The sequence below is a fragment of the Vipera ursinii genome (assembly GCF_947247035.1).
Source record: "Vipera ursinii genome assembly, chromosome: 1".
Classification (NCBI taxonomy): Eukaryota; Metazoa; Chordata; class Lepidosauria; order Squamata; family Viperidae; genus Vipera; species Vipera ursinii.
The window spans coordinates 40,583,150-40,608,810 of NC_139512.1; the positions used below are offsets into that span (position 1 = coordinate 40,583,150).

General features: G+C 41.5%; 1 protein-coding gene and 1 long non-coding RNA gene across 2 annotated transcripts in view; both read right to left on the reverse strand.

Moving 5' to 3' along the window:
* LOC310650755 overlaps positions 1 to 25,661 on the reverse strand; it is an 852,012-nt gene that overhangs the window by 633,596 nt on the left and 192,755 nt on the right. The gene's annotated exons all lie outside the window — the stretch shown is intronic.
* CCDC197 (coiled-coil domain containing 197) overlaps positions 14,644 to 25,661 on the reverse strand; it is a 44,873-nt gene continuing 33,855 nt past the window's right edge. Inside the window, exons 5-8 of the mRNA XM_083379473.1 lie at positions 20,831 to 21,003; positions 19,345 to 19,455; positions 16,471 to 16,587; positions 14,644 to 15,425 (exon numbers count right to left, since the gene is read on the reverse strand). Coding sequence (XP_083235599.1) covers positions 15,339 to 15,425; positions 16,471 to 16,587; positions 19,345 to 19,455; positions 20,831 to 21,003 — 488 coding nt within the window. The 3' untranslated portion in view covers positions 14,644 to 15,338. The remainder of the gene's footprint in view (positions 15,426 to 16,470; positions 16,588 to 19,344; positions 19,456 to 20,830; positions 21,004 to 25,661) is intronic.

A 25,661-nucleotide genomic window follows, 5' to 3' on the forward strand; every position in this document is an offset into this window, starting at 1 on the left:
TCTTCTTTTGGATAACCTTCCATCTCTTCCTGTGAACTGTTTGTGGAAGGAATATTAAATCTTAACTGTCCAAAGAAGTACATAGATACCTATGATCCCATAACCAACTATATAAATTGGATATTTTTAAAGGTGGCCTCATAAACAAAAGGAGTGAAATAAAGCATTTCAGAATATGGGTAAATCTAGAAAATAACTACACACTGCTACCATGACAGCAGCAGTAGTAGTATCTTCTACACTAGTCCAAGAAATGCAGAGTGAACAAATTCTTTGGATATGTTGAGGCACAGATTGTCACAAAATACATTAGGTTTTTTGGTAATGGGGGTGCAATGTCTCAGCAGTTAAAGATGCTAAGTTTGTGAGCTGGAAAGCTGACATCTCAGATTCGAGACCCAAGTGTCACTCGATGGCGGTGAGCTCCCATTACTTGCCCCAGCTCCTGCCTGCCTAGCACTTTGAAAACATCCAAATTCGAGTAGATAAATAGGTACCACTTCTGTGGGAAAGTAACAACGTTCCGTGCACCTCAGCATATAGTCATGCTGGCCACAAGACTATGGAAATGTCTTTGGACAACGCTGGCTCCCTCAGCTAAGAAACAGAGTTGAACACCGCCCCCTAGAGTAAGAAATGACGGCAGAGGAAATATTTACATTGGGTTACATTTCTTTGTAAGGTACAGTACTACAATTCATTTAACATATATTAAATACCATGGCTGTTGCTTTGTGGTATGCCACAGGACTCAATACTCTGCATTCCTTTTTAACACCCACATGGAGCCACTGGGTGAGATCAACACCACAAGATGAGGTAATATCAGTATGTTGATATACTCAACTTTACATTTCAACCCCAGATAACCCAAGTATTGTTTCTGCTCTTGTGGTGCCTGGAGACTGGGTATCTCGATGTGGGACATGTCAACGCTGTAAACTTTGGACGTTCCCACTGACCAATGATGAAAATTGCAGCCATTTTCTTTTTGCTTTTAACATGCTTTTTGTGGTATTTAGAAATTAGGTGCAGAAGGGGTAGGGTGGGATAAATGCTTGGGCTCAGCTAGCCATAACAATAATGCTGTTTTGTGGGAACCCAAGGATGAACTGATAACGTTTTGGGGCTGAGGAGCTGGGGAGAAAGCCCACTTTCAGGCTAATTGGAGAATGTGATTTGTGACTGCTTGGGGGTGGGAATTGCACTTTGTTACTTTGTATCCTGGGGAAGGGAATTTAGTTTTTGGGTTCAACTATGTAGTGCCGATGCTTTGTTTCCTGAATAAAATGTTCTTTAAGGAAGAAATTTTGCCTTAAAGTTCTTTTGATGGTTTCATCTATCGGAACCATGACAGGACAACAGGATTTAGGTGAACTCTGTTAAGATGGAGCAGCAGTAAGTATGTGGAGCCTTAGGATCTGAGGATTTATCATGTTTGGTCCTGAATGGGTTTGTACTACCCAATACAGATGCTATGCGAGGAGGTTCTAGACTCACAACTCCTGCCTTGGCTCCTGTCCTCTGGAACATCTTGCTGCTGGAAGTGAGATCTGCCTCTCGCCTTCCAGAAGAGCCTTAAAACCTAACTGCCAGTTGACTTGGGGCCCCAATAGGGGAATATTATGTTGGCTATGATTCATTGAGTGTACAAGAAGAGGCAAAGCCTAGAGGTGGAGTGGATTCGGCCTGGAATCATGTGTCCGCAAACACTCCAAATCCAGCCGGCCTTGAATTCCATTGACTTATCTCGCTCCAATTTAATGCTGTTAGTTGACAGTTTCTTATATATAGGCTTGAGCAATACATTTTTAGCTGGAATTTGATGGCCCTGACTCTTTATGCCTAACAGTGGGAGACAAAAGTTCACCCACCCAGTTCATGCTATTAGTTTGTAGCCTTTATTTAATTGCATTTTAATCCTTTTATTTTTATGCTTTTGTGCCATTATAAGCCTCCAAGAGTCATTCTGGGTACTGAGATGAACATATACATTTAATAAAATAATTAAATAACAGTCTGAGTTCTGCTGAAGTTAAAGCAGAAAAGGTATTTGCATTTTTTATTCGTGCAGCATAAGTCGTCATTAGGATATCAGTTAAATGTACTTTTTATTTCCTACCCAAAATTACACTGATTATATCAAATAGAGCTATTCATCAATTTATATTTGAGGTCTCATATATTCTTTGGACCTTGACCCTGCTTTTTTTCCCTTTGAACCAGAAGCTCTGCAAACCCCTTTTATAAAGCAGATTAAAGATACATTGACAATGGAAGAGAAATATAAGACCACATATGCATAAAGTCCTAACCCTTTGATTCTATTCTGTATCATTTTGGGGGATTTGACACCACATGTTCCAGTCCTGAACATGATTCAAATCCCTGAATCTCATAATACTGGAGGATTCTATGTCTTGTACCTCTTGATGTATGCCCATTCTCACTAAAAGTGTTGCTACCTCCTTCCTGAATGGATCCCTGTTCCTTTGATAACTCGAATTCATTGTGATATAACGCTGTTATTATTTCCAGCCCAGAAAAGAAGGAACCTGTTCGATTTTTTGTCTTTTAATATCAACATAAAATTAATTGTGCAAATATTCAACTTTGTTCTTTATTTTATAATTTATTCTTGTCGATTATAGTCTTTCTATACAGACAACATATTTAAGTTCTGATTTACTCCAGTTTTGTGATTTGTATTGTAGTTTGCATCATAAATGAAATAAATGTAAGTAAGTAATAATAAGTTGGAAGGGACCTTGGAGGTCATCTAGTCCAACCCCCTGCTCAGGCAGGAAACCCTATACCATTTCAGGCAAATGGCTGTCCAGTCTCTTCTTAAAAACTTCCAGTGTTGGAGCATTCACCACTTCTGGAGGCAGGTTGTTCCAGTGGTTAATTGTTCTAACTGTCAGGAAGTTTCTCCTTAGTTCTAGGTTGCTTCTCTCCTTGACTAGTTTCCATCCATTGCTTCTTGTCCTGCTTTCAGGTGCTTTGGAGAATAGCATGCCTCCCTCTTCTTTGTGGCAGCCCCTGAGATATTGGAACACTGCTATCATGTCACCCCCCTCGCCCTTCTCTTCGTTAAACTACACATACCCAATTCCAGCAACCGTTCCCTATATGTTTTAGCCTCCAGTCCCCCAGTCATCTTTGTTGCTCTTCTCTGTACCCTTTCTAGAGTCTCAACATCTTTTTTACATCGTGGTGACCAAAACTGGATGCAGTATTCCAGGTGTGGCCTTACCAAAGCATTGTAAAGTGGTATTAGTACTTCACGTGATCTTGATTCTATCCCTCTGTTAATGCAGCCTAGCATTGTGTTGGCTTTTTTGGCAGCTGCAGCACACTGCTTGCTCATATTGAAGTGATTGTCCACTAGGACTCCAAGATCCCTCTCACAGTTACTACTATTGAACAAGGTACCACCTATACAATAACTGTGCATTTGATTTTTCCTGCCTAAATGTAGAACCTTACTTTTTTCACCATTGAATTTCATTTTGTTAGATAGTGCCCAGTGTTCGAGTCTGTCCAGATCCTCCTGTATTTTAAGCCTATCTTCTGGAGTATTGGCTATTCCTGCCAGCTTGGTGTCGTCTGCAAATTTGATGAGTTCCCCATCTATCCCCTCATCCAAATTGTTAATGAACATGTTGAAGAGCACTGGGCCCAGAACAGAGCCCTGGGGCACTACACACTTCCTTCCATGTAGGTGCAGTTCCATTGAAGACCACACGCTGAGTACGGCCTGTCAGCCAGCTACGAATCCATCTGGTGGTGATGCTATCTAACCCACATTTTTCTATCTTATCAAGTTAGTAGGTTGTGATCTACTTTATCAAATGCCTTACTGAAGTCCAAGTAAGTTATATCCACAGCATTCCTCTGGTCCACTAATTTTGTCACTTGGTCAAAGAATGCAATAAGATTTGTCTGGCATGATCTGTTTTTGACAAACCCATGTTGACTTTTAGTGGTGACTTTGTTTGCATCAAGGTGTTCGCTGATTTGTTGTTTGATTATCTTTTCCAGAATCTTCCCAGGTATTGAGGTCAGGCTGATAGGTCTGTAGTTTCCTGGATCTATTTTTTTCCCTTTTTTGAAGATGGGAACTACATCAGCTCTCTTCCAGTCCTTTGGTAGTTCCCCAGTGCTCCAGGATCTTTGATTGGCCAAAGAAAAAAAAATAACCAAGTTTAAAATCAATCAAGCTTCATATGTTGTATAAAGACAGCTTATAGATCAGGGGTCTTCAAACTTGTCCCTTTTATGACTTGTGGTTTTCAACTCCCAGAATTCCTCAGCCAGCATGCCTGCTGAGGAATTCTAGGAGTTGAAGTCCACAAGTCATAAAAGGGACAAGTTTGAAGACCCCTGTTATACATCTTAGGTGACTTGGTGAAGAATGTTGGGTGAACATAATCTTATACAAAGTTAATGTTGCCCTTGTATAAAGCAGCCAGCGAGCCCCTGAGACCACACATTACTTAGGGAGGTACTATTTTCTAGGCCGCTCATACTTTCTAATTAATATTGCTACCAATATAGAGAAGGAAGGACTCCCTGGAGAAGAGCCTAATGCTGGGGAAGATCGAGGGCAATAGAAGAAGGGGACGACAGAGAATGAGGTGGCTGGATGGAGTCACTGAAGCAGTAGGCGTGAGCTTAAATGGACTCCAGAAGATGGTAGAGGACAGGAAGGCCTGGAGGAATGTTGTCCATAGGGTCGCGATGGGTCGGACACGACTTCGCAGCTAACAACAACAACAACCAATATAGAACTAGTACCCAAGAGCTTTACGCAGTGCAGTAGAACAAAGACCCAAGCACAGCAATGACAGACAGCTGCCCCAACGCCATTCAATTTCTGGCAGTGCATGGAATTAGAATGTTACAGCTCAATATTTCTTCTGAAGCCTATTTCTTTACCTGTAACAATAGTTCAATCAACTTACATTAAAAAATGAAAACTATCCTTAATTCCCAAACGTATGTCCTAGGTGTGCCACATAAGGTGCTTTCTAAAAATTCATGATTGATAAGCTTCATTTGAAAATTTATGAGAAGCTAGCTCTTTTTATTAAAAGTACCCCTTCCCCTACAATCTAGTCTGGGAGTGGGAGATAGCAGCCTTTCATCTGTGACATTTTTCAGACCACACAGTGTTTCCCAGACTTCATTGAACCCAGTGCTTCTCAACCTTGGCAATTTTTAGAGGTCTGCACTTCAACTCCTGTCATCTAGTCCATGTCACCATCCCCTCCCCTTCTCCGTCCAGTGTCTCCCAGGATGGCATATACCAACCAATCAACCAACCAGCCATTTTCCTCATGTCTTGCTTTCCTGCCCACTTCAGCTATCACCCATGTCCCACCAGGCCCCCTGCCCTTAAGATTTCAAGTTTCTTCCCTTCCCCAACTGTGGCCACAATTTTCCAATTCAGCATATTCCATTGGCTCACCAGCCTCCCATTCTTCCCAAACCCTTCCTCTCTTCTTTTACAAATGTCTCAGTTTAGCCTGTCCTATTGAATGGCCAAATAATTACTGACTTCCCAGAACATTCTCTGCCACCAGTGAGCTACCCCTTGTTGTGATTCAGGGTCAGCCTGTGGGTTTGGGAGTTGGGTTGGACGACTCAGAGGAGGAGGAGGGGAGTGTTGAAGAGCTTGCTGAGGGGATTGGACAGCTTGATGAGAGCCCCCAGCAAGGCCCCTCTCATCTGGTCACGATGCAGACCCAGCTGTGTGAGCCTGACAGCGTGGATGAAGATGACCCACAGCTGGCCCTGTTCAAGGACGCCCGACGCAGGAGGCAATCAGTCAGGAGGAAGGCAATGGGGCACCTCGGAAGGAGGCACAGAGAGGCCACGCCCTGAACTGTATTTAAGGGGAATGTGTGGGAGGGCTGGTTTGCTGAAGGCAACCGCTTGGATTGTTCCTGCTTCTTAGCTCGTGTTTTATGGTTGGTGTCTTGTCTTAATCTGTTTTCTGTGAATAAATTTGGCAGGCATAATTCCAGCCTCTTGCCGTTTCTAAAGGGATTGACCCTGCCTTTTCTGCAGAGCCGGTAGCAGGCTGGTACAGAACACCCCTATCCCCCTCTGCTACCCCCCTACTCAACTTCCTCCCATGAATTACTTCTGTCTAAAACAAACCAGCTTCATCCACAGAACATTTTGCATAACCCTATATCTACTGTAGTGTCAGCCTAAATCAATCTACCAAAGGAGCACGGCCTCTTCACTGATGTGGGTTAGGATGCTGAGCTTGTCGATCAGAAGGTCGGCAGTTTGGCGGGTCGAATCCCGAGTGCCACGTAACAGAGTGAGCGCCTGTTACTCGTCCCAGCTTCTGCCAACCTAGCAGTTTGAAAGCACATAAAAATGCAAGTATAAAAATAGGGACCACTACGGTGGGAAGGTAACAGCGTTCTGTGCGCCTTTGGCGTCTAGTCACGCCGGCCACATGACCACGGAGATGTCCTCGTACAAACGTTGGCTCTTCGGCTTTGAAACAGAGATGAACACCGTCCCCTAGAGTCGGAAACGACTAACACGCATGTGCAGGGGAACCTTTACCTTATGTGTGTGTGTGTATGAAATGTTTGTTAAGTATTTAGATTACCTTGCTAGGCCCCAAACATGGGACAAATCTTATTTCCTGTTTCAGCCTAACCCAAGGCCATCAACAGGCAGTAGTCACAACAGTGACAGCTCATATTTGTGTAAATTTTTTTTTTTGGATTGCTAACAAAGAATTAAAGGGAGACTGATATGCATTTCAAACTTATTTGTTCTCATCAGTCAGCCATACCCTTCTGAGATTCGAACCTGGGCCGATTGCAGGTGATTTTCATCATCCAAATGATTGGCCCAAAACCATCCCAACAGCTTCCATACCAAAGGACAACCAAAACCTGTTCCCTGCTCCCAGTCCAACCCCTTAAAACACTATACCATACTGATTGTCAGTATATCTACATATCAATATATTTTTATATCTGTGATGAATCAACACTAGGTGGCATCAAAGCATTACATTTCTGATACACATAAAAAACTGATGTTTTTGCAAACACATTTAATCTTTCTTTTCCTGTTTCCCCACAACAACCTCGTGAGGTGAATTGGGCTGAGACAGAAAGAGTGACTGGCCTAAGGTCACACAGCTGCCCTTCAATGTTATAATTATGTAATTATAATAATCATATGTTTTAATATAATTATATATAATTGCATATCAACTTTCTCTTTGAACTCTCACTTTATTACCATACCATCTGGTGATAGGGAGGATTTGGTCCAAGATTTTCAGAGTGTTTCAGGGCCAATAGACCAGGGGTGTCAAACTGGTGGCCCATAGGCCAGATGTGTCACGCATAGGCCACGCCCACCCTGGCTCCACAAAGGCAAAACAACGTCATGTCCTGATACATAATGTCATGTGATCAAGTTTGTCACCCATGCAATAGAGGATTTGAATACAGGCCTTCCTTTTACCATCTCATTGTATCTCTTCTCTTTGTGATTCTCTGTATTTTCCTTTAGTAAAAAAAAATGGAAGGAGCCCCCACCACGGTGTAATTGGCTGCTAGATTTATGTTTATAGCAAGTTTCCCTGATCTCTTCTATTTATAACCAGAAAAACAGAATCTTAACAGTCTTTCTCATCAAGTCCTTCTCATCGAGTAACTAGTGAGATTAGGTCAATGCACTTAAAACCTCAGCTGCATTTGAAAAACTTTCCATCGGTATCTTTTTTATATATTTAATAAGACTTTTCTGGCTTGCCTACTTTATTAAAGCTTCACGGCATCATGACCTTTATTAACATTAATTTCCACTAACGGTTTGGAGTAATGTCTCTATAAAAGAAAATTTGAAAGAATCCTGCTTTAAGAACTTGCCCTAACATGCCCCCAATATATCCACAAAGAATAGAATAGAATAGAATAGAATAGAATAGAATAGAATAGAATAGAATAGAATAGAATAGAATAGAATAGAATAGAATAGAATAGAATAGAATAGAATAGAATAGAATAGAATAGAATAGAAACTGGAAGAGACCTTGGAGGTCTTCTAGTCCAGCCCCGCGCTTAAGCAGGAGAATTCCAGGCCAAGAGCCAGACAGGCTTACATCAACCTTAACTGGGTTAATGTTACAGTAGTAGTTTCCCCCCTATTCTAACAAAGATCAAGGAGGTTTCAAGTACAAAATCTATTTGACTTTGTTATCCATTACCTTAAAGCAGTGTTTCTCCACCTCACCATCTTTAAGATGTGTGGACTTCAATTCCCAGAATTCCTCAACCAGTATACTGATTGTGTATACATTGTAAAAAAAACACTGCCTTATAGGAATATCAGGAGATTGCAGTGACTTGAAACAGAGGCAATGAAGCCAATGGAAAGATTGGCAATGGAAACAGCATATATTGACCTGGTATAATTTTTTTCAACTCAAGAAGGGGTGGGAGTACTTTCACTCAGTAGTGAGGAAAGAACCATAGTCTATAATTTTAGATGTAGAAATGTGGAGTGCAAAGCATCAGAATTATCCAAACCAAATTTCGGACTATGAAGATTCACACAAATGCAAAAACAAATGAGGTATTTAATGACTTGAACATCTGCATAGTTAAGGAAGAAAAAAGGAGAACATGCTATTATTCAGATCTATTAGTGATTACTTCTATGGGTGCAATATCTATCAAGATTCAGTTTTATTTGGAAAGAGATCAGTCAGAGCTGGTTGACATTCTGTAGCATTTTTTTTTTAATTACAAAGCCAACTGGAACAAAGTTGCTAAAATCATTGCTAAAACAGAGATGCAAACTATGAAACCCCAGGCCACCAAGAACCGTAAGTTCTTCTTCCAAACACCCTTCAAAGCTTGTCTCAGACTATGATTATGAGAGAAAACAGTTTTAAAAATTATGTGTTGTGTTTCAAATATATAGATATAATTACAATTGTTTTATTTATCAGATGTGGATGAATGAAATCAGATGTGGTTTGTGCTGTACCACATCTCTGACTTGATCCTACCAATTATCTAGAATGAATTCCTAATCAAGTTTTAACTCAGCCTTAATCTTGTAAGACTGCACACTCCTTAAACATGTGAGCAAACTGTTAGCATCCTACAGCTTTCATAATAGTCACTAGAAAAAAATTACAGAGCTGTTCACATAACGCTTAAAGCAAACATTGAAGGCGAATCATAGTTGGTTTTCCTCATGGAATGGACTTCTCCCATCAAATTTTGTTTTCAGTTTAAAAAGGGGAAAATACAGTACAAAAATTTGGCTTTGTATTCTGTTTCTAGCAGACATTTCATACAGTTGACACACTGAATCTCAAAGATGCAAGAGGACCAGGTTATTTGCAAGTCTCCCTTTCCCCAAGGATTGATTCATGCCCATTCCACTAGGTCAGACAGGGTGGATGTGCTCTAGGTCCTGTTACAAGATTACAAGATTACAATAATAGAATCTTGTAAGCGTGCATATGCTTCCTTGTCCCTCTCTTTATGACTATGAGAACTTGAGAGGGGCAAACATGTAACTTTCTCAAATTACTTGTCTCCCCAGATTCAAATATATTTTATCTGACTGTTGTTTTGGTTGCAGCTCTTCCTCCTGTTCCTCAAGGTTTTTCCTTCTCTCCATTACAGGTTTCATCACTTAAATGTTGTCAACTGATAAAACCTCGGAGGCATACTTAATAAGTAGCCACTCCAGCCTTTTGGAATAGTCTCCCACTTGAGATTCAAGGGATGTCTATTCTTTTAGCCCTCCAGAGGCCATGAAGATCTGGATCTTTCCCCAAGCATTAGGCCAAGGATGGAGGTTTGTTCAGGAGGCTGATTAGTGTAGCACCTGGTGGGAAGAGTGGTTTTGTCTTTATTCCTCCTTTTATCAGTTATTGTGAGCCATCTATGTTCATTATGTGAGACGGGCGGCCATATACATTCTATAAACAAATAAACAATTTAAACTGATTTTTAAAACTGCTGAGAACTAAAAGTTCTGAACTTCTGAAAGTTGTCTGAGACAGACAAAAGCCTAAATATTTTTAGAACATTTCTTTTAGCACTGGGATGAACTGACTTCATTTAGACATGCTCATTGTCTGCCTGTAGCATCTCTGTAATTCAGTATATAAGAAAGTAAAAGAGTGATTGAAATACTAATTGCCACTTAGTTAAAGAGCAACAACTTTGCTGTATCTATAGAAGGACTTGGGACGAAAGACATAAGTCCAGCCAAAGAGGTTCTTGACCCCACTGTGGTTCCACAACTTTCAGCATCTTTGATAACATGGGACATGCTCAATAAAGTCTGCCTGTTCAAATTTGATTAATTTTCTATCAAAAGGTAAAGGTTTTCCCTGTCTAGTTGTGTCCAACTCGGGGGCTGTGCTCATCTCTATATCTTAGCCAAGGGAGCCAGCATTGTCCAAAGACATTTTCATGGTTGTGTGGCCAGCATGATTATATGCCAAGGTCCACGGAAACCTGTTTTCTTTCCATTTTCTATCAACCCAACAAACAATTTCTACTTAAGAAATGTGATAAGTAGTAATAAAATAGCCATAATAATGAAATTAATTGCATTTTAAATTTCACGGTTGCATTGGAAAATTATAAAGGTAAAGGTAAAGGTTCCCCCGCACATGCGTGCTAGTCGTTTCCGACTCTAGGGGCCGGTGCTCATCTCTATTTCAAAGCCGAAGAGCCAGCGCTTGTCCGAGGACATCTCCGTGGTCATGTGGCCAGCATGACTAGATGCCAAAGGCGCACGGAACGCTGTTACCTTCCCACTGTAGTGGTCCCTATTTTTCTACTTGCATTTTTTATGTGCTTTCGAATTGCTAGGTTGGCAGAAGCTGGGACGAGTAACAGGTGCTCACTCTGTTACGCGGCACTCGGGATTCGACCCGCCAAACTGCCGACCTTCTGATCAACAAGCTCAGCGTCCTAACCCACTGAGCCACCTCGTCCCCTTTGGAAAATGATACATATCTTATAAAAAAAAACTCTTAGATGAAATAAGTTGTTTTATTTCCAAAAAGATATTTATCTTTGATTTTCTTTTTAACAAAATCTTGAATGATTAAAAATTAGAGTAACAGGTGAGATTAAAGAGACATTTGTTTTCTTTCTATATTTCCACATTCTAAATTAATTGGATTTAAAAAACAATTTAGGGTAGCTTTTATTGAAAATTGTTTATTATAAATAGAATGCTATTGCATTGTTTATTTCTTTATTTCCCAATTCTTTTCATAGGGTATCTTATCATAAGCTAAATCTTACGATAATCTTATGATAAATCTTCATACCACAAATAAGATGCCTAATATTAAGGTAGAGATTGAATATATCCCAGTCCTGCCATGTTGTGTTATTTATATAAAAAATAAGTTTTTAGAGGCTACTTTAAAAAATAAAAAATAAATGATCTCAGGATTGTTTGTGAGTCCTTAAACTATAACGGTAAGAGTGAACTAGCAAAGTAAAGTAGAAAGCAAACACACGGATTTTGGAAATGCCAGTGTTTTCATTGTTGTTATACTGCCTGATAATGTAAACTAAAACCTAGTCTGTATAAAATAAAATCTGTCTATGTAAATGAACAACCTATTTACTGGATTTACTGATTTGCACCCCCAAATATTTAACTTGTTCATTTACTACTAGAATACAATATTCAATAAGCCTTCAACAAATCATTGTATTTACTTAGAGCAGGGATTTCCAAACTTGGCAACTTTAAGACTTGTGGACTTCAACTCCCAGAATTCCTCAGCCAAGATGGAAGAATTCTGGAAGTTGAAGTCCTCAAGTCTTAAAGTCGCCAAGTTGCAGACACCTGGCTTACAGGAAATTAAATCAGAGCGTCTAATTTAATAATTCATTTGGAAGAGTAGGGTGTAAATCGGGAGTCTCAAACTTGTGGCCTGCATGATGCATGCAGCCACTTGGGGTTTTTTTGCACAGTCAACATCCACATCAAGAAGCTGTCATAGCTCAGATCAAGGACTATCAACTCACTACAGCTACAGCTTGCAGAGAATAGCACAGGAACACATACTGTAGTTATTCCTACTATTTGGCAGGGACAGTGTTCTGCACCCCTGCCTGGCACCTTGTATTAAGAGGCACACTCCTTTCCCAGCTAAAATACTAAAAGATGCCCTATCACTGCTACTTCCCATTCAGGCACCAACTACTAGCTGCAGAAGGCAAGGAAGCACAGAGTGACACAAGCCCTAAATTGCTGCCTTCTATCAGCTGTGGAGGATGGAAGGTCATCTCAGCCCAAATGGCAGGAACAAGATGTTTTCTGGCACAGCTCTAATCATTCAATTTTGCCAGGTGAAGGCTGAGATTATGAATCTGCTGATCTTTCGTAGCTCTCTTTCACTTGTCACCCAGAATCTGTGTTCAGACAGGACCACCTGTCTTCTTCTTGATACTGAATTACCACTCCTTTACTCCCATGCCTCACAGAGCTGCCAATCCCAGGTTCCACAGCTAACAGCCCACTTTCCACTCATGACAGCCCTGCAAGATAGGTAAGACTTAGACACAAATCTTAAAATGAACTGAAAGCTCCATGCTTCCCATTGAAAACATCAATGGAAAACATCAAATAGCAGTCAGCTTTTTTCTCAGTGACAGATTGTATTTATTCGATAAATATTTAGCATTTGACAAAATTACTTCAAATAAAATTTATGTTTACACATGTAATGTAAACATATACTCTTCATTTTTGACTCACTAGAAGAGTGCATCGGTTTATGAAAAAGACTTCAGTGTTGCAGCCTTTTGGTTAATAAACATGATAATTGAGTTTGAAACTCCTGATTTAGGTTTTTCCACAACAGAACCGAGTAGCATTAGTTTAATCTTGTGCATGACTGAGTATATTTGGGGCTCAATTTGATCCCATTGGAATTAGTTAATTGGATGAATCAATCCCCTTTTGATATTTCTCCAGTATATTGAACTTCTAATTGACCCAATTAAATACGTTGGGAGAAGAAGAGCAATACCACAACTGATGCCTTCTAATGACAGTAAGACTGAGAAATCTCTATAACTCTTGTCTGTCTGTATATGAAAAATAGGCAAATATACTGTAGCTATTAACTCATACTTTTATACTGTCCATTTCATTTGAAAGAAGCCTGCCCTTCAAGGTTGACCTGTCATTCTTCTGAGAAGACAGAACTCAATGCATCTTTATAATAAAGGAGACATTTATCCAAGGTTTACCTAGGTGGGGATTATTATTTTTTTGCAGAGAAGTTCCCATAAATATGTATTTGCAATGCACTAAGTGTAGAAAAGCAATATGTATAGCAGTAAATACAGAACATTAATCTCACCATTTGCTGCAAACCTATAAACTTGTATTGTTTTTTTAAAGCACTCCTCAAATAAACATTTGACCTCACTGCTTTACATTGTTTGGTGTTACTCTTCCTGTTCATTATGTTTGCTTTTTATTCACCACTTCCTGCAACATAATTGAGTACATTTATTAAATTTGCCACCTTGGGGCAAATGCAAGGACATTTGTAAAGGTACGGCATAATCAGCTATCTTGTAGTGATATTTCTCTGTGACATTTTGGTCATTGATCCTGAACATCTCACCGATACATTATTTCATTTCATTATGGAGGAACAATATAGATGTTAGCAAAGTTAGTCCATTAATTTTAAGTTGGTATTTAAAAAATGGAATCATAAAAAAAATTACAAGTTTGTATTTTTGGTTTTAAAGCAATCCAGACATTTCCCATAATCAGGTACTGTATGAGGTGAAGCATATGTGTAAAGATAAGAGCTCTGAGAATTCTAAAAGGCCATGGATTATAATTTATATATAATCTGATTTTTAGGCTACCGGTACTTAGTTCTAAGTGTTAAATTTGTGTTTAATCAGACAGAGCTCACTTCAGAGTGGGAACACCATCCATACACAACTTGAGAGTTGCTTAAAATATAGAATGCTAGTAGCTGGAACTGGTCATGAAAGATGCATCTCCTGACATTTGCCATTTTTATAAGGTATGGCAATTCTATCAGTATTTGCAACTGTACATGGTCTTCCCATAGACATTCTCTGTCCAAAATGGAATAACAGATTTATGCACTACTGCAGTATACTAGAAAGGATAAAGATCTTTTTTTAAAAAACTTTTCTTTATTTTTATTAATATTTATATCATTATCATCCAGTAACAAGGTCTTTGCTAGTTAATACAAGTGCCAGGTATATTAATATTTAATCTTCATTAAACTTTGTTGTTAATAGATGGAATTAAAATAAAAAAAATAAATATATACTTACTGAAATACTTGAAAATATAAAGGTTCAGATTATTTATAGGCAGCATGTTTGAATATAAGTAAATTGCTTCACTGTGGACCATTTATTTTACTTATCACATTTTAAAATTTCATAAAATAATTTTCCACACATCAGTTTACTCCAAATTTTTGAGAACTGAACAGTGTAATGGAGAAACTAGCAGGTAGTTAGTGATCCTATTATGTTAAAGTATTGTTGAAAATGGACTGTGGTGTGTTGGTTTTGAACTGACGAGTTCTGAAGACGAACAGCATCATGGGGAAAGTAAGCAGCTATTCTGAGTGTGGCTAGAGTGGAAGATGATCAAAGATTTATCTGTCAAAGAATAATCATCCAGTCATCACTTCAGTCTGGGAGTGGATTGTACAATGCCAATTTATTACATAAATCCTTTCCTTACATCTAGATAATTAAATAGGCGTAAAGCTAGTAATTAGGCGTTGGAAGGAGAAATGCATCGGTTGGGAACACCCATTTATTAAGCAGACATTATATGCTGTAAAGATGTATGTCTTTGGCATGTTGTTGAGAAGAGACACGAAGCTAGAAAAATGTAAGGCTATGCTGCTATGCTTTGCTTGCTTAGAGAAGGCAGAGGAAATTTACTTAAAATGAATGCAAAACAATCAGCAAATTGAAGTTGAAAAGCAAAAATACTTCTAATATGGCTTTGCTGATGCCTAAACTGCTTATTTTTGTCTTTGTTCCTTAATAAACAAGACTAAAAATGTGATTTGTGTGTTCTTGTTCTTGATCCTGAAACCCATATGAATGATGCTTCCAGTGACAGTATCCATGTGCTGACTTGTGTACAATATAAAGCATTCCAAGTGCCCATGCAATGCAATACGGTATTTTATTCCATGTCTCCTTGCAGGACTTTTGTTTCATATATTGTCCTCATTTGCTATCATTTCTTTGGTTTTGAAGTCATCTCTTTAAAAGGCTGGATGAACTTTTATATTCTTCTGGCTTCATTATTTCTTGTTTCATCACAGTTTTCTCACAAATGAATTCCTGGATACATTAAGAAAGAGAGAAAATGAATTGATTATAAATATAGATAACATATTACTAAGTATATTCATTTACTTAAATGCATGAGCCTTACATACAGTATATGCAAACTGAATACTGTGTACTTATGAAAGATTTTGTGGCTTATAAATTGAGCTGCTTGTGGAAAACCTGATATCTCTAAAGATTGTGAATTAGCCTCCACTTGTGTTTTCTTGCTCAAGGTTGAAAATAATATGTGCTGGCTCAAGTGTTTCAGACCACTTTCCTTACCACTTATTACTCTCTTCTAGGCAAACCCCTGCATTTTAGTAACATGCACCCTCCCCTGGGTCAATGGTCACTGTCCAGCAGCTCTCTAATTTCTTCTGCACCTGCTGTTACCAAAGATGTGCCAGTTGCACTGTGGTTATAACATTCACTGACTTGCAGAACTTCAATTGAAAACACAGTACTGCTGATAATTCTTTCCCTGAGTTAGCCATTCATTTTTCTGGTGCATTTTTAATTTGGTTTTTTAATTTGTTTAATTTGGTTTCCTTTGAATAAGCTCACTGATGCATCCTTGAAACACTGGAGGTTTTTTTTTCCCCAGCTTCCAAACAACCCAGATAAAGTACTATACATTTGGGAATATTTAGCAGCAGGAATGAAACCCTGCTACTCATATAAACAGGAAAAACTATGAACTATGCATTAGAGACTTTTCCTTAAAGAATGAAGTGGATATTTAATTAAAAAATATCTGACATGTTTTCAAACATGAATATATTCTGCATTTCAGGCAAATGATATAAGCATTACACTACTGAATTGTGAAATGGCCTGGGCAACAGCTTTTGCAGAGGGATCAAAGCATTGAATCTGGGATCAGCTCAAGGATGAAAAAACAACAGCAGTTTTGAGATAACAGAATGACATCAGTGATTACTGTGGATAAATGTTTCTTCCCTTTAGATTTACACTTCATTCAACTGTCATAGATAAGATGTTCTTCTCTGTTCTGTGCAAATTTGATTTTAGAAGCCCAAACAGATTTACCTACTTGGATCATATCCAGCTTGGACTGGAAAGTCATTTGCTCCAAAGGACCATAATGCTTCATATAGCACCGCTCTGCCATGTTAGAGATTCCTACCAGCATCCTGCTTAATTCTCGAGTCTTCAGGAAATATAAAGAAATAGATAGACAAACCTTAAGAAAAAATGATTTGCCTTGAATTCAATGTATTGACTTGCATTGAAGAAATCACTTACCAAAAGTAAAATGAAAATTAAATACAGCACCATCTTCATCAACATTATGGCCCTTAATTTTCTCATGGTGAAAATGCATGGTGGGATGATTTTGCATGTTGACAGCAAATGTGAATTATATTTATTGATCAGAGCTTGTATTATTATAAATATTGTGATTTGTGGCAAGGAGCAATTAAATTAAAAAAAATCTTGATCAGGTAGAAAGTGTCAAGTTTCCGAGGTATGGGCTTTTCAAGTGACTCTGAGGCATTGTTTACCTTAAAAGTCCTTTATTAACCTAATGTACCGGCAAATGCTTGCTCGAAGGAAGCTGGAATCTGAAATCTCCGCCCCTTGCACAATATATTAAAACACAATTCTCCACCTTTCTAATTTTGTCATTAATCATATTCTCCATTAGAAAACCCGCCAAGCTCTTATCTTCTTTAGTTAGAGATGGCCTTGAAGGTAGAATCCTACTCATCCCCCCTCCCAACCTTAAACTAAATCTCTTAAAGCAATACACAAGTTTAACATATGAAATGGCTACTTCTTCATCTCTTGTCAAGCAATAACATTTGATGTTAGCAGCGTTGACAGAAAGGCTACTTGAGCTATAGGAGAAGAATAATGTCTGATTGATTGGAATATTCATATCAATCAGACATTATTCTTCTCCTATAGCTCAAATAGCCTTCCTACCTGATCAATATTTTTCACTTGTTTTCTTTTTCACTTATATTTAGAATAGAATAGAGCTGGATGAGACCTTGGAGCCCCCTGCTCAAGCAGGAGAACCTATACCATCTCAGACAAGTGACTGTCTAGTCTCTTCTTAGAAATCTCCAGTGATGGAGCGCCCACGATTTCTGGGGGTAAAATGTTCCACTGGTTAATTGTCCTCACAGTCAGGAAGTTTCTCCTTAATTCCAGGTTGCTTCCCTCTTTGATCAGTTTCCAACCATTGTTTCTCGTCCTTCCCTCTGGTACTTTGGTGAATTGGCCTCTTCTTTGTGGCAGCCACTCAGATACTGGAATACTGCTATAATCTCTCCCCTATTTGAGTGTTTTATGATTTTTGTTGTTATTATTCTGCCCAGAGTCATGTTATATGAAGTGGGTGACTATATAAATCTGCTAAATAAATAAATAAATTTAGTGTCTGGTGGTGGGATAAGAGGCAAAACACCTCTTCTAGAGCAAAGCAATCTTTTGCAATCCTTGAGCTGCTTTAGCTCTGGGTGGATTGCTGGTGGACATGCTTTCTGGAAAGAGAGAGCCAATCTCACAAAGGAACAAGGAGGCTGTGTGGATTTGCTCTAAGTTATGGCCACCTAATGAGAAGGAAGGACTCACTGGAGAAGAGCCTAATGCTGGGAAAGGTTGAGGGCAAGAGAAGAAGGGGACGACAGAGAATGAAGTGGAGTCACTGAAGCAGTAGGTGTGAGCCTAAATGGACTCAAGAAGATGGTAGAGGACAGGAAGGCCTGGAGGAACGTTGTCCATGGGGTCGCGATGGGTCAGATATGACTTCACAACTAACAACAACAACATTCTACATCTTAAGAATAGCTATAGTTGACTGTCTCTTTTGCTTAGTTCTTGGAAATGCTAGCAGCTTTTAAAGCCCAACTTAGGTGGCAAACTCAAGAAGCAAGAATCAAACAGATTTCAGGGGAACATTTTTAATGCTAGTCAGGGTAAAAACATAAAGCTGAAATTTCTAAAAAGAAAATCATACTATAGTAAATCAATTAAGGCGGTCTTTCTTTTACTTTTTTCCTTCTCATAGGTCTGAGCTGCTTCTTCTCATACCCCCTGAAATTCTCCATCTGGTCCCAACGGTTTTTCACTTGGCCTGATCCATTTCTCTCATCTGTTTACTGTCCTAGAGAGCTACTTTTGTTTATGTGTTAAATTTGTATCCTGCCTTTTTTTCCAGGAACTCTGTAATTGTTCCTGAGATCAATATCTATGGAGCGAGCAACAGTTTTCAGTTAATTTACACTTGATTTGTTTATAATCCCACCCTTCAACAAATGATTGGATTATTTTCTTTTTCCATTTTATTCTGATTCTTCTGCTTCCCTTCTTAGGGATCCTAGCCTTGATTTATGTTTATGTACACTAATAGTAACAACTGAACATCCTGTCCACTACTCCTTCAGTAGACTTTGATTTTTTACATTCTTATTTCCTTCCCAACAATGCTAGTAACAAAAAATAATGATAGAACTACCAGTGTATCCTACCTGTTGTGTAGTGAGTTCTTTGCTGGCAATAAGCGAGATGAGAGGTTTCAAACAGGAACATTGCTTTATTGAGCCAACTGAAACAGGCTTCTGCGCAGCTACTTATACAGTTGGCCACTAGGTGCCGGCCAATAGGTTTAAAGGAACCCATTCCCACCCCAAATCATCCAATGATCTTCTTGGAGACAGCAAGTCTGGCTTAGTGACCGTTACACAGACACTATGTTAAGCACCATTCAAACACTGAAACAGTTCAAGTAAAATCCCAATACATTACACTACCTATCCTTTGTAGAGAGACCAATGTTGCCCTTTTGAACTGCAAAGTTGCATTTTAAATGAAAACAATATTTCTTCATTCCCACTCTAGCCTGAATGCTGGAAGAAAAGTGGGGGGATTTTGAGAAAAAGAAGTGCATGATACTTACATATTGACTTATGATGCCTTCTTTATTATCAATATAATTAATCAGATATATATTTCTTTCCTTCAGTGCATTATACTTTGATTGGAGCTCAGAAACTTTGCTAATCAATACCTAGGTTGAAGCATATAATAGAAAAAAGGATAGGTTTTTGCAAAAAGAAAAAAAAATGTGCATCTGATTCCTCTCATCTGCAGTTACAAATATGTCATTTTGGTGGTTTTACAGTAATAAAATTTGGTCAATAGATGGCTAGACTGCACTACAATAGTTTCAGTCCTTGGAACATGGGACCACCACAATCCTTTGAGTTAGATTGGGTCAAGGACAGTGGCTAAAAGTAATCTACTGAGTTTCCAGGAGTGATGGTGAATTAGAATCTGGGTCAATAAAATAGGGTTCTTATTTTGAGAGTGTTTTTTTTTCTTTACCCCACTAAAATATACAACTGAGCTGGACAAGGACCCAGGAAGCAGAACAATCACTTTGCTTGTCACCATCCCAGTACAATCCTTAATATTTTTATAAAAATGTTCATAGAGCAGGTGACTAAATCTTTCTCGCTAAGATTTGGAGAATGCAGATCAGATTCTTCTAAGAGTTCTCTCACTGACTTGCAGGATAAGTCTGATTCAACATATTGCTGAAGTACTAAACTAACTAGAATTCCTAGCATGTCTTACTATTGCCTATGCTGTCTAGGACTGCTACTAATTCTGGCCAAATCTGAAGAAAATGGCCATAATGATTACTTATTTTATTATTTTATTTAACACATATATAAACATCCATCTTATATCAAACTCTGGGTGGCTCCCAACCAACATTAAAACAAAATTAATAATAAAAAATAGGGTGTGGTGGATGAGGGGATTTAATGATGGACTGCATTTGGAAGCTTAACTTTGGTGCCAGATTTTTCATGGTTATGGTTTTAATCGTTATGACTATTACATTAACATATTAAAACCATAAACATTAAAAACCTGGCTCCAAAATTAAGTTCTGCATGCAGTCCATCACTAAATCCTCTCATCCACCTCACCCTATCCCAGTGCTTGGAGGAAAAGTCAGGTTTTGATTAGTATATTCAACTAATAGCTTGTTTACTTTAATGCCATACTGAAATATATAAAATGGTGTACACTGAAATGTTGTAACCTTTTTTTCTCCTGCTAGATTATCCATTTATATCCCATTCATAAAACTGAAATCAAATATTCTGTCTTTGAGGGATGACCATAATTAGATCCTGCTCAGAGAATAGGTGTACCAATAATTAGAGAATGAAGCGCAAAATTCACAAGGTGAGTGTGCTTTGCACTGATAATAGTTTTTAAAGCTTTATCCTTTTCAGAAAGCAGAACTGACTCCATATTAAGAAATAAGTAGAGAACTAACAGACTCTGTGGCATGGATAACCAGGCCTCTGAAGTAAACATACAGTCATAATTAAGCTTCATAAAACCACATGGTCAGGTAAAATTACAAATCTCATTGTGTTATGTTCTTCTTGTATGGCAGCACTTTTATGATGGATTGTCTCAATGTTTTCTTCTTGGCTGGACAAATGATTCTTCAACTTCTGATTTGTAGAGAGCAGGGTCTTATGCCTTTGTGTGAGGGTTTTAATGACAGAATCTTCCTGATATCCCCAAAAGTCTGTAATAGAAAAGAGGGGAGATTATATTTTTCAAGGACAACACACATTAGGCAATGGTTACCGAAGAGCTTAGAACTGCCACCTGAGTGAGGCAGAAAGGTCAGTTGCTACATTCATGTACATACATGTGAACATGAGCCCTCTAGTACAGCATCAGTCTGAGAGACTGTTTATATGAAAATATGCCCATAAAAATCATTCAGATGCATTAGAGAGGATTCAATTTCTCCAAGGCCAAAATAGCCTATTTTTCAGAAATGCCCTTCTATCGTTGAAGAACATAAAAAAGGCAGAAACCGATCATAAATAAGAGGAATGAGGGTGTTGCCTTTTAGAAATGAAGAAAGAATAAAATAGCACAACAGTCCTACTGTATAGTGTGCATGCCTCTGAAAAATAAGCCTTTCAGTTCACAGCGCCTTACTGCCAGGTAAGAATATACAAATAATTAATGTTGTATAATGCAAAGGATTTTATGTGATGTGAAAGGACAAACTGTCAAGGACAAAAGTTCGTCCTTTCACATCACATAAAATCCTGAAAGAATCCTACAGGGATTTAAAGGAAAATGCCAAGCCCTTCATTTGTCCACCTTTTCATCTAAACTACCAAGCCTAATAAATCTCTACATTGTCTTACATCAGTTTCATTTAAAAAAATGGCTTGAAGGAGGCGGTGGTGAGGCCCCTCCTCAAGAAACCTGCTCTGGACCCAGCTATTTTAAATAATGTAAATAATTTTCATCCTGTCTCCAACCTTCGCTTTTTTGCGAAGGTTGTTGAGAGCGTGGTGGCACGGCAGCTCCCATTGGTCCTGGAGGAAACTGAGTATCTGGATCTGTACCAATTGGGTTTCAGGCCCAGGTATAGCATGGAGACGGCATTGGTCGTGCTGGTGGATGATCTCTGGCGGGCTCAGGATAGGGGTTATTCCTCTGTCCGGTCCTATTAGATCTCTCAGCAGCTTTTGATACCATCGACCATGGTATCTTGCTGCAACGTCTCCGGGGGTTGGGAGTGGGAGGCACTGTTCTACGGTGGTTCTCCTCCTACCTCTCGGGCCGTGTTGTGACTCAGGGCCAGCCTGTGGGTCCGACAGCCGGCTCCGACATATCGGAGGACTCAGATGAGGGGGAGGAGGGAGACGAACCGGCTGATGATGGTTTGGAGGCTTTGCAGAGTCCTCAGCCGGGGACCTCTTCTCAGCTGCGTGAGCCCGAGAGTGCGGAGGATGATGACCCACAGCTGGCCCTGTTCAAGGACGCCCGACGCAGGAGGCAGTCGAGCAGGAACAAACAAAGAAAGGCTATGGGACTCCTCGGGAGGAGGCACAGGGAGACCACGCCCTGAGCTCTCTATAAAAGGAGTGTTTGGGGAGGGGCTGGTTGCTGAAAGCAACTTTTCCGCTTGAGAAGACAAGCTCTAGTGTTTTTGTTAACTGCGTAATTAAATCTTGGCAGAAGCCTTTTAGCCTTGGACGCTCTCCAGTCTCTTCTTTCTGATAAGGGGTTTGTTAGAAGAGGGCTGGTTCAGAACAGTTTGCTTTCAGCCTCCCACCCCTTACAACTACGATGGAGCAGCTTCTTGCCGAGAATGCTCAGCTCACCCAGCAACTCACTTTGCTGGCAGCTCAAGTGGGGCAACTACAAGCCCAGGTACATGCTGCACCCCCACCCAGGAGGAAATGTCAGATAGCTATGCCGGATAAATTTGCTGGCAATCCAGAACTGTTTCCTGCCTTCCTGGGACAATGCCAGCTTTTTATCAGCGTGAGAGCAGCTGATTTCCCCACTGACCGAGATAAGGTGGGTTTCGTGTTGAGCCTTCTGTCGGGAGATGCAGCTCGTTCGGGCACGCCTCTGTTGGCACAGCCTAGCCCTTTGTTGGATAACTTTGGGGGGTTTTGTGACCATATGCGCCTCATGTATGAGGACCCAATTAAGGCGCAGACGGCCACCCGACGCCTGAAAGCTTTGAGGCAGGGTCAGCGCCCCCTACAGGCCTACATCAGCGATTTCCGGCTGCTTAGCCAGGATTCCGCCTGGAATGAGGCTGCGCTCGTGGATGCCTTCCAGGATGGCTTGTCGGAGGAGATGTTGGATGAGCTGGCCCGCGTGGACATTCCCTCAGACCTGAATGGGCTGATCCATCTTTGTCTGCGGATCGATGCCCGGCTGCAGCAGCGAAAGAGTCGCCGTGCCACCCCACAGACCCCTGCCGCTCCTGTTGTGCGTGAGCCCCCAGTCCAGAGGGAGGAGCCAATGGAGCTGGGTGCCGCCAGGTCCCGTCTATCGGAGACGGAAATGGACAGACGACGATCGGGGGGGTTGTGTTTTTACTGTGGGGACCCTGGACATTTGGCTGCTTCTTGCCCGAAGAAGCGTCAGCGGGCGTCAGTGATCAAGCCTGCCCCGAGAAAGTCCCCTGCTTTGCTGTCGGGAAACGGCCCGAGCCCGATCTAGACGGTGTGAAAGATCGGGCGACCCACAACGACCACGCCGAGCGACGCCGTTCCGACGGTGCCTGTGAACCTCCACGGCATTTGATTCTGGAGGCACGTCTGATCCTTCCTGGCAAGCCAGAGGGGATTCCGGTCCATGCCTTAATTGACTCTGGGGCTACCACTAACTTTATGGATTCGGCCTTTGTGGCCAAATGGGCTGTTCCCCAGTGTCCAGTGGATCCGCCCATGCTTGTGGAGACCATCGATGGTCGAGTGCTCCTGTCCGGGCCTATTACGGCCGCCACGCAACCCGTGTGTATGGCCATCAGTACCCATGTGGAGGCCATTCAGTTCTATGTCACTTCGGATCTGCACTTCCCCGTGGTCTTGGGACTGGCGTGGCTCCGGGCGCATGATCCACAGATCTATTGGTCTCAGAACTTGGTCACCTTCCCAAGTTTGCAGTGCGTGGACCACACCTGCCATATCTGTGCCGGCCAGGTGGAGGGTTCCCCAGGGGTTTCCTTGCCTCCCGAACTGTCCGACTTTGCTGACATGTTCAGCGAGTCAGAGGCGGACCAATTACCCCCGCACAGGCCCTACGACTGCTCCATTGACCTAGTCCCTGATGCGCCTCTCCCAGTGGGGCGTTTGTACTCCATGTCGGAGCCCGAGTTGGCTGCATTGCGGGACTTCCTGACAAAGAATTTGGCTCGTGGTTTCATCCGGCCCTCGTCCTCGCCAGTGTCTGCGCCCGTGCTCTTCGTCAAAAAGAAGTCGGGCGAGTTACGGCTTTGCTGTGACTACCGGAAACTCAACGCCATCACGGTGCGTAACCGCTACCCGCTGCCCCTCATCCCCGAGCTCTTGGACCGACTCCGGGAGGCTAAGATCTTCACGAAACTGGACCTGCGTGGAGCTTACAACCTCGTCAGGGTTCGGCTGGGTGATGAGTGGAAGACGGCGTTTGGTACTCGCTATGGACATTTCGAGTACACGGTGATGCCGTTTGGCTTGACCAACGCCCCCGCTGTGTTTCAGCATTTTATGAACGATATCTTTCGGGATCTGTTGGACCAGTTTGTCGTGATTTACCTGGACGACATCCTGATTTACTCCCCGTCGCGTGAAGCGCATCATCAGCATCTCCGTCAGGTCCTGCAGCGCCTCCGGGAACATCGGCTGTTTGCCAAGTTGGAGAAGTGCCAGTTCTACCAGGTGACCATCGATTTCCTGGGTCACCGCATTTCTCCTGAGGGCATCGCCATGGAGCCGAGTAAAGTCGAGTCGTTGCAGAGTTGGCAACCCCCGCGTCGCGTGAAGGACGTTCAGCGACTCCTTGGATTTGCCAACTACTATCGGACATTCATCCCTGGCTTTGCTGCCTTGACAGCCCCCCTCACCCGGCTCCTGCAGAAGAAGACTCGGTTCCAGTGGAACGCCCCCGAACAACAGGCGTTCCAGGCTTTGAAGGACGCCTTCATGAAGGAGCCCATCTTGAAACATCCCGACCCGCAATGGCCGTTTGTCGTGGAGGCGGACGCCTCCGACATTGCCATTGGGGCCGTGTTACTCCAGGCGACGACGCCCAGCGGTACCCTTTTCCCTTGCGCGTATCACTCTCGGAAATTGAACCCCTCGGAGCGCAACTATACCATCTGGGAGAAGGAGCTGCTGGCCATCAAGGCAGCGTTCGAGGCTTGGAGGCATCATCTGGAGGGGGCGCGGCATCAGATCGAGGTCCGGACGGACCACAAGAATCTGGAAAGCCTGCAGACCGCTCGGAATTTGAATCAACGCCAGATCCGGTGGTCCCTCTTCTTTGCGAGGTTTGACTTCCGGGTGCGGTACATACCAAGCGGGCACAACCAGAGAGCGGATGCTCTGTCCAGAAAGCCCGAATACACCCGAGCGGAAGACAAGCTTCCGCCCAGGACAGTGATCCCCGTCGAGTCTTTTGCTGCGGTGCGGGAGCCGGTGGATATACGGGCTCGGATCCGGGAGGCGCAGCAGCAGGAGGCGTGGGTGGCTCAGCGGAAGGAAGAGGTGGGGCCAGATTCGCCTTGGTCGGTCGCGGATGGACTCCTGTATTATCGTGACCGGCTCTATGTTCCAGGAGGGCCACTCAGGGGACTCGTCCTCAGCCAGTGTCATGATAACCCGGCTGCGGGGCATTTTGGCCTGTTCAAGACTCTGAACTTGGTCTCCCGTACTT